Source organism: Paracoccidioides lutzii (assembly GCF_000150705.2).
Source record: "Paracoccidioides lutzii Pb01 unplaced genomic scaffold supercont2.20, whole genome shotgun sequence".
NCBI lineage: Eukaryota > Fungi > Ascomycota > Eurotiomycetes > Onygenales > Ajellomycetaceae > Paracoccidioides > Paracoccidioides lutzii.
Window position 1 is genome coordinate 318,893 of NW_015440966.1, and position 9,050 is coordinate 327,942.

The 9,050-nt window shown below is 46.8% G+C and overlaps 3 protein-coding genes across 3 annotated transcripts in view; 2 read left to right on the plus strand and 1 right to left on the minus strand.

Moving 5' to 3' along the window:
* Positions 1-421: 421 nt before the first annotated feature.
* Positions 422-5,379, plus strand: PAAG_06815 (tricalbin-3; the record flags this gene model as incomplete). The annotated part of the gene is made up of 7 exons (XM_015846019.1): positions 422-568; positions 653-715; positions 812-1,040; positions 1,118-3,466; positions 3,551-3,691; positions 3,751-3,896; positions 3,961-5,379. 7 exons carry the CDS (start codon positions 422-424, stop codon positions 5,377-5,379), a joined length of 4,494 nt encoding a protein of 1,497 aa, XP_015700454.1.
* Positions 5,380-6,369: 990 nt separating this feature from the next.
* Positions 6,370-7,523, plus strand: PAAG_06816 (hypothetical protein; the record flags this gene model as incomplete). Its single annotated transcript, XM_002791224.1, has 2 exons — positions 6,370-6,958; positions 7,144-7,523. The coding sequence occupies 2 exons, from the start codon at positions 6,370-6,372 to the stop codon at positions 7,521-7,523; spliced, it is 969 nt and encodes a 322-aa protein (XP_002791270.1).
* Positions 7,524-8,678: 1,155 nt separating this feature from the next.
* PAAG_06817 (UTP-glucose-1-phosphate uridylyltransferase) overlaps positions 8,679-9,050 on the minus strand; it is a gene marked incomplete at both ends in the record, with an annotated part of 1,524 nt that continues 1,152 nt past the window's right edge. The window contains one exon of the mRNA XM_015846020.1: positions 8,679-9,050. This exon is cut by the window's right edge and continues 1,152 nt beyond it. Coding sequence (XP_015700455.1) covers positions 8,679-9,050 — 372 coding nt within the window.

The following is a 9,050-nucleotide window of genomic DNA, read 5'->3' on the forward strand; positions in this document are numbered from 1 at the left end:
CATCCGCCATCCGCCATTCACCATCTGCCCTCTCTCTCCCTTATTCCATTGCTTCATAACCTTTATATCTCCCACTCTCTGCGGCAGTACCGCTCAAGAACTTCAAGAACTTCTGTAAATCCTGCTGGCTGTGCACACAATTGTCCACCTGCCTTCTCTCTCTCTTGGACCTTGGACAGCACATCGTCGCTCTCTCTCGCCCGTCGCCTCTGCTTGTCCGCTACGTAAGCTCCTATCAAGGGGGCCACGCCGTTTGACCTAAACGCAACCAATCAGCTATCCCAGCTTGACTGAAGCCTCCTGTTGACATTCTGCTGAGCTACAACTGTCGTTCCGTCTATTCCAAGTGGTCACAGGACCATCACCACCCTCTGCTGCCGCAATTTGCTTGACAAAGGCTGAATTGAAGCAGTAAGGTGCCATGGAGATCTCACTGAATCAGCCACCCGAGCTCTTGCCAGAGACTATTGAGAAGAATCTCGTTGAAAAGAGCAAGAAAGCTGGAGTGCCTGCATTCCAGTCTGATCCTGATGTCTCCAACTCTAAGACAGAGGAACAGGTGAAAGCGGTTAGATATTGCTTCCCAACCCTCTTATTCTCACTAACCTACCTTTCCGTGACCACTTGCTGATCGCAGTTTTACGACGGCTAGGCGATACCCTCAAATTTATCTAAAGAGCGCGAAACAAAAGCTGTCGGTGTCTCTACTGATATAGTGAGTCTTTACTTATCCTGTGTGGCCTGTACGAAAGCGATTTTTATGGGAATGTTGGCGCTTATAAAAAATATCTGTACTCGCCAGACAAAGCAGACAAATGGTAATGGCGCCATATCGGACAAGGCCCCTAAAGCAGTTGATGCCGGCAAAACGGAACCTCCAGAAACAAATGGCGAACTCACTGAAGCGGAAAGATGGGATCGTAACAGAACAGGATGGGCTCCACGCTTCCATATCCCAAAGGATGACTTTGATGAAGGAGAGACTCTCTTGGATCATCAAACCTTCATTGAGACAAAACTGGACGACAGATTTTTCGGAGGTTGGTTTCTATTTCTAAGAGTCGTTTGTTTGAATAACCTTCTGGGGCTCCTAACTAAGTATTTTAAATCATGATAGACTGGTACCACAACACTGGTGTGATAATTTTTGCTTGTCTAGCATCATGGGTAATAGCTTTGCTTGGCGGGGGCTTGGGATGGGTCTTCATAGTCATGGCTGCTTGCGGAACGTACTACCGCACCTCGATACGCCGCGTTCGACGAAATTTCCGAGATGATATCAACCGTGAGCTGGCCAAAAACCGACTGGAAACCGATTGTGAGACCTTGGAATGGATTAACAGCTTCCTCGTAAAGTTCTGGCCTATCTACGCTCCTGTCCTCTGCGACTCCATTATAAACTCTGTCGATCAAGTGCTGAGTTCAGCTACTCCCGCCTTTATAGACAGTCTTCGCATGAAGACATTTGTCCTTGGAAGCAAACCTCCCCGTCTCGAGCATGTCAAAACTTATCCCAAAACCGAAGTCGATACAGTGCTCATGGATTGGAAATTCAGTTTCACACCAAATGACACGATGGATCTCACTGCGCGCCAGCTGGTTAATAAAATCAACCCGAAAGTGGTTCTGGAAGTTCGCATGGGGAAGGGACTGGTTTCTAAAGGGATCGATGTGATTGTCCAAGACTTTGCATTCTCCAGTTTGATGAGAGTTAAAGTGAAACTCCAAATCCCATTCCCACATATAGAACGCGTTGATATCTCTTTCCTTGGCCGGCCCGAAATCGACTATGTTTGCAAGCCACTTGGCGGTGATTACTTGGGATTCGACATTAACTTTATTCCTGGACTTGAGAGCTTCATCAAAGATCAGATTCATGGGAACCTAGGCCCAATGATGTACGAACCTAATGTCTTCCCTGTCGAAATTGCGAAGATGCTTGCAGGTAACCCTGTAGACCAGGCAATCGGTGTTGTCGGAGTCACCGTGCATGGTGCCCATGATCTCAGAAACAGTGACAAGTTCAGCGGCTCTGTGGACCCGTACACAGTAGTTTCTATTAACAGTCGGAATGAATTGGGCAGAACAAAAACCGTTCGCGATACTGCTAACCCGAAGTGGAATGAAACAATCTACGTCATCATCACATCTTTCACCGACTCTCTTACTCTCCAAGTCTACGATTGGAACGAGTTTAGAAAAGATAAAGAACTCGGTGTTGCCACATTCCCCCTCGAACCACTCGAAAAGGAGGACGAACATGAGAATTTGACACTTGAGATTTTGTCGAGCGGCCGACGAAGGGGTGCAATTATGGTTGATATTCACTTTTTCCCAGTCTTGGTTGGGAGAAAGCTTGAGAGCGGAGAGGTGGAGCCAGCTCCGGAGTCGAATTCTGGAATTGCAAGATTTACAATTGAACAGGCTAAGGATCTCGACGGAACCAAGAGTCTTATAGGACAACTTAATCCATATGGTGTCATGCTTCTGAACGGGAAAGAAATCCATGTGACCAATAAGCTCAAACGGACGAACAATCCAATTTTCCAGAATCCTACGAAGGAAGTTCTAATTACTGATAGAAAAACGGCGCGTTTCGGTATGATGATTAAAGACGACCGAGATCTTGCGACTGATCCTATCCTTGGAAGATACCAGATGAAGCTTAATGACATGCTGACATCGATGGAGAAAGGCCAAGAATGGTTCAACCTCGCTGGCGCGAAAACTGGTCGTGTCAAGCTTAAAGTGGAATGGAAACCCGTTGCTCTCAGAGGAATAGTTGGTAGTGGAGGCTATGTTCCTCCCATTGGCGTTATGCGTATACATGTTCAGAACGCTAAAGGCTTAAGGAATGTGGAGACGATGGGCAAATCCGATCCGTATACCCGAGTCCTCCTCTCTGGAATTGAGAAAGCCCGAACCGTCACCTTCGCCAACAACCTCGACCCTGAGTGGGATGAGGTTCTCTACATTCCAATGCACTCGCCCCGTGAGAAACTAACACTCGAGGTTATGGATGAGGAAAACCTCGGAAAGGACAGATCGCTTGGTATGATTGAGCTTTCTGCATCTGACTACATCCATGAGGGTGAGGATGGCGAATACGAGGTAGACGATGAAAAGCAACTGATGTCCACCGGCCTTCGTCTTGGCAATCGTGGCCAGCCTAAGGGTATTCTTAACTATACCATTGCTTTCTATCCCACTCTTAATGTCTTCGACCCTGAAGAAGAAGCTGAGGAAGCGGCCACTCGTGAAGCGATGGCTGGTGAGATGCCCCTGGATGGACCAAGGAAGAGTGTCGAAAGTGACACCCAACCCAGCACCAAGGCCAAAACGAATGGTCGGTCAAATATTGATACCGCTGACTCCAAGGAGCTATCGGTTAATGGCGCCCAAGATGCGCCAAAATCCCCTTCTATACCCAAAATTCGCCTCACACCCAAAGATATTTCCCAATATGGTAGGTATTATTAAAGGACTTTGGCTAAAAGCTTTTGAATTTGTGGATTTCATGCTAATTTTCTTTTTTTCTTATGTAAAATAGATTGTGGTTTGATCGTTTTCAAGCTCATAGACGGTCATTTGGCGCATTCGGACGTTCAACTCGAGGTTTTGATGGACGACCATGTATTCCCGTCCTATACATCGCCTCGAACAAAGTCTAAAGAAACAGTGTTTGGCGACGGTTGGTTCCATCTATCTCTCCATCTAGTTTCAGAAAACGATTTCTAACAAGTCTATTAGTTGGCGACGCATTCGTCCGCGAACTTGAAGTGTCGAAAATCACGCTTCGTCTGGTTGAAAAGACTGACACTAAAGGTGAGGGTGAAGGACACCATGCGTTAGCTAAGCTTACTGGGCCGACACTCTCCACTCTCCAACAATGTTTAGTAAGTATCCCACATTGCTTGCTCTCACGTAACGATTGTAACATATTCTGACTTGTGATATCAGTACAAACCGACGGAACTAACACTCAGGTCAAATGACGGCTCAACGAGCAAGGTTACAGTCAGCTTAAAATACATTCCAGTGAAAATGAAATTAGACCCTAGGGAAAGCATCAATAATATGGGAATGCTGCGTGTAGACGTTTTGGATGCTGCTGATTTACCATCTGCGGACCGTAATGGATACAGTGATCCATACTGCAAGTTTAAGCTTAATGGCAAAGAGGTATTCAAAACTAAGGTACAGAAGAAGACCTTGCACCCCGCCTGGAACGAATTCTTTGAATGCTCTGTCAAGTCCAGAATTGGCTCGCTATTGAGACTCGACGTGTACGATTGGGATTTCGGTGACAAAGCAGATTATCTAGGCGGCACTGATATTGATCTTGAAGGTCTTGAGCCGTTTCAAGCCACAGAAATTTCATACCCGCTCGATGGGAAATCTGGCGCAGTTCGACTCAAGCTTCTTTTCAAGCCAGGGTATGTCATGCGTTTGCGGCAAGGTTCTTCTACATTCTCTGGCACATTTGCGGCACCAGGGAAGATCGTTGGCGCCCCCGTCAAGGGAGTAGGAATAGTTGGTGGCAGTGTTATTAAAGGAGCATCGTTTATTAAACACAGTCTTCTTCGTCGCGGCGGCAGCAGCAGCAAGGACGATGATGATAGCAAATCCATCACTACGCCGGAGCCATCAGGAAACGAAAACCTTGCAGTTCACACCTTGGATGGCACCCCTAGTAACACACCGCAAAGAGCATCAATACTATTTGATGGTGCGACAGCTCCATTGACACCCACAACAAGCACCCCTCAGACACCCCACAGCCGTTCTCGCAGCATTGCCTCTCAATTTGGAGATAAAATGGGACGAAGTGGTGGAGCCAAGGGGGACACGGGGACAGCGAATTTTACGATTGTTTCCGCATCAGGATACCCTTCCGGAACCAATGTACGTGTAATAGTCAAACAAATAGCCCCCAAGGGAGCAAGGGAAGTCCACAAGACCAAAGCCATAAAGTCAACCCACCACCACTCCGGATCGTCAACGCCTACCACGCTGCCTGTAGTACAGTTTGACCCGTCTCATGAAACTTTCAAGGTTTCGAATGTCGCTGCAGATACGCAGTTCCAGTTGCAGGTGAATGACCATGCTACCTTTGGGTCAGATGAGGTGTTGGGAGAGGCACTGTTCTTCCTTGATGATCAAGGCTCCAGTTCCGGCAAGGAACATACTGTGAGGGTTGGAAATGGTACCATCACGCTGAAATCGTCATATGTTTCATCTGAGACTTCTTCTTTGCGTCCTGGTACTTCGTACTCGGTGGTGGGAGAGAAGAATGAGGATGGCGTTGATAGTCCGGAGAGGAAGCCTAGGAGAAGTTTTCTGGCGAAACGATCAGGGAGTGGAGCCTTGCCAATATAGGTGGACAACGGGGTTAGTGGTGGGGGGATTCTCTCCTCTTCTTTTCTTCTTTTCATACATGAATTATGCCTTTTTGACCTGAATATGTCTTTCTTTGTTCTTTTGTGGTGCCGCGAGGTCCTTATTTTCTTTTTTATTTCTCATCTTCTGGTTTCCTGGGTCGGCGTACTGTCTATAAAGTCTTTTTAATATTTTAGTTCCTCTCCTCCGCTTTTTTCGGGTTCAACGTTTTGTCGTTTCTCTCTTTAATATTTTTTATGGGATATTCCCACATTGAGTCATTGTTATCGCTTACGAGGTCGTTTACTCATTTTGTGTGTCTTTCTTTTCACTTTCCTCGTCGAGCCTTTTAAGCTTTGATATCCTCAGGTTCATGTTCAATTGATTGCCAAGACGGCGGCTGTTCTATGCCTAGCACATCTATCTCCGTTCAGGATGTATATCTGGGAAATAAAGTTGGCATTTTGTTTGGCGGGGGAGTGAGAAAAAAGTTATTGGGATACCCTTAAAATTGCGATTGTAGACATACAATCAATATCCACAATGGTTAAATTTAAATGCAGTGATCTAGGAGCGCCTCTCCAATGATTTTCCGAGGCGTTTTATGGCTATTCTTGAGCAGGATAACCGGCTTTTAATTCTCCGCACAGCAAACCATCACCCACAATTTCCCCTTCCCCTCTCTCTCCCAAGGGCGGGCGGGAGACTCCCGCCCGCCGAGGCAATTGTGCAGGCATAGCCGGCAGAAGTTGTTAGATAGATCTATCACCGAGATATCTATATAGAAAGACACTGTGTTACAAAGAAAGAGGAAAGCTGTGTAGCTCGAATATCCATGATTTTTGTTTAAATGTGTTGTTCATAGCTGTTGCAGATATTTCTCTAAAACATCCAGCAGCCACGGAGTACTCTCCCGATAAGCCTCCCAGTTGACACTGTATACAGCACATTCAAAGGTAGTAGACGATCCATCCAACCAACTCCATGACAATGACAACCTTCACAGTCCCTAAATCATCCCTATCAACCCTTACCGGCAAAACAGTCCTCATCACCGGTGGCTCATCGGGCATCGGTCTTGCGACCGCTGAGCTCCTCCTCTCACTCTCCCCAACCAACAACGTTGCCATTCTCGACATACAGCCGCCATCCTCTACATCCCTCGTATCGGCCCCCCTAAATGTCAACCGCACTCTCTTCCACAAATGCAACATAGCGTCCTGGCCGGAGCAGCGCGCAGGCTTCGCCGCCGCCATCTCCCGTTTTGGTCGCATAGACGCTGTCTTCGTCAATGCGGGAATAGCTGAGTATGGCGATCAGTTCTTCCGAGACGGCTTGGAGGGCAAGAAAGGTGGATTGGAGAAGTTCCGCATGCTGAAGGAGCCTGATAGGAGGGTTCTGGATATCGATTTAAGGGCGGCGGGGGATACGCTTAAGTTAGCGATATATTGGATGAGGAAGACGGCGGTGCGGGACGTGGCTGGGCATCAGAAGGGGGTCGGGAGCATTGTGATGACGGCGAGTTTGGCGGGATATTTGGCGACAACCGACGCACCGGTTTATAGTGCTGCGAAGCATGGTATGTATAATACTTTCCGTGAAAGAGAGGTTATTTTTATGTTTTTTTTTTTTTTTTTTTTTTTTTGTTTAGTTACACAGTCTTGGGGCGTGTCGAACGGTTGAAGATGTTCCCGGATTAGAGGCAGAATATTTCTCTATACGAGGCCCCCCCATTGCTAACACCCAACCCCCCTCCACTTCAAGGAATCGTGGGCCTCATGCGCGCGTTGAAAAACGACCTCGCAAAACACAACATTGCCATCTCGGTCGTAGCACCCGCCATTACGCTGACACCCATTATCACCAGCCCAAGCCGCCGCAACAACGCCGACCCGGCCGAATGGGCCGCCGCTATGGCCAAGAGCGGCGTGCCGATCAACAAACCCGAGAGTGTTGCTCTCTCAGTTGCACATTTGATAAACCTCGGCATGCAAGCGAATGGGCAGGGGCTGTTGGTGCAGAAGGATAGGATGGTCGATGTTGAGCGGGGGATTGCGAAGACGAGGGAAATCTGGATGGGAAAGGAGATGTTGGATTTGTTCCGGGGGGGGAGGTCAGCGCTGGTGACTGAGAATAAACTTTGAAGTGCGGGACCGGGGCTCTGGAAGTGAGTATTTTATAACTGATGTTATAAAAACTCTTCTCCACAGGGGCACATGGAGATAACTCGGCTCCTCTTTCGATTTTTGCCTTTTTTTTTTTTTTTTTTTTTTTTCATCGCGATCCTCTCCGTATGCGGAAAGGCTAGATAACTATATATTAAAAATAAATTATTAACTAACCTTTTTAAATAATAAGCTAATCTTGCAGCAGTTATAGTTGAGACCAATGTAATCTTCAAAACAAGATCTCAACAACGGCCTTGACAGAGAATGGTTGCTTGGCTGAATAAGCTGTCCAGAACATGGAAATCTTGTTTTTTGGGAGGTGAAATTTGGAACCAAGCCTGCTTTGTGGTTCGCATCATTCATCATCCATCTCTGTTGCCTGCAGGGTGTGGCTGGTTTACCCGTTTCCCTGTTTTGTCTTAAAACCATTCGAGAGACAAGCCCCGAGTCTAACCTCAGCAACCGTTGCATTTCATCAAAGGGAACTCTAGCAATTGTATGTATGTCTGTGTACTTGAGACGTGGAAACAACTTTCATTGGATTTTTTGAGGTTTTTTCTTCCTATTTATACATATTTGTCCACATATTCCACCTAACGATGTATCGATAATTTTTTTTCTTTTTTTTGGAAAAAAGTGTGTTTTCGTATGGTGGATAAGAGATTTAACGGTGCCTGCTAAACCATTTCCCAGATCTCGGTATTTCAAGGCAACGAGACAAGGAAGAAAACTCAGCAGCTGAAGGGTTCAAGGCTTTAAAGGGGGGGGGGGAACCCATATTAGCGAAAGGAGATAATGGAGAAACAGTAATAATAACAAGTAAACAGTGTTTTTTAAACCCTGGGAGGAAAATTGTCATCGATATAAAAAATGCAAGGAGAACAATAAAAGAATATGTTTTAACATGAGCATGCACTGCACAATCCAGCCGAAAATTATGCCTGGATTTCAAACGCCCGTAATCATGCCTTGCTCAAATAAAACCTTCAGTTGTAAAAGTAGAAAAAAACGGAAAAGAGAGAGAGAGAGAGAGAGAGAGAGAGTGTGTGTGTGTGTGTGTGTGTGTGTGTGTGTGTGTGAGTGAGAGAAAGAGGAGAGGAAGCGGCACTGGTTTGAGAGAGACCTGTTAGCTTAATGCTCCAGGATCCTCAAGCTCCCCTGCACAACGACGTTCTCCAGAACTGAGCCAGGCGGGATATCAATAGTGCTGCCTTCGGTGGCTACGATGATAACAGTCCCTTTCAATATAACCCCACGGCCAAGATTAACCACACCGCTAATCGTGAGGTGGTCAAGCTCGAGGATTCGAGGAATGCTAGGAATCCGCTTCTGGAAATCGGAGACTTTCTTGAAATCTCTCCCGAGCTTGATAAGAGGCGTGCCTCCGAACCGGTTGGGATCGATGACCAATTGGCCATGTTTGAGGGTGTACAGGTCGGACTTGACGAGCATGAGATCGGAGCAGGTCTTTACGGGCAGGAAACGACGGCGTGGGACGTTGAC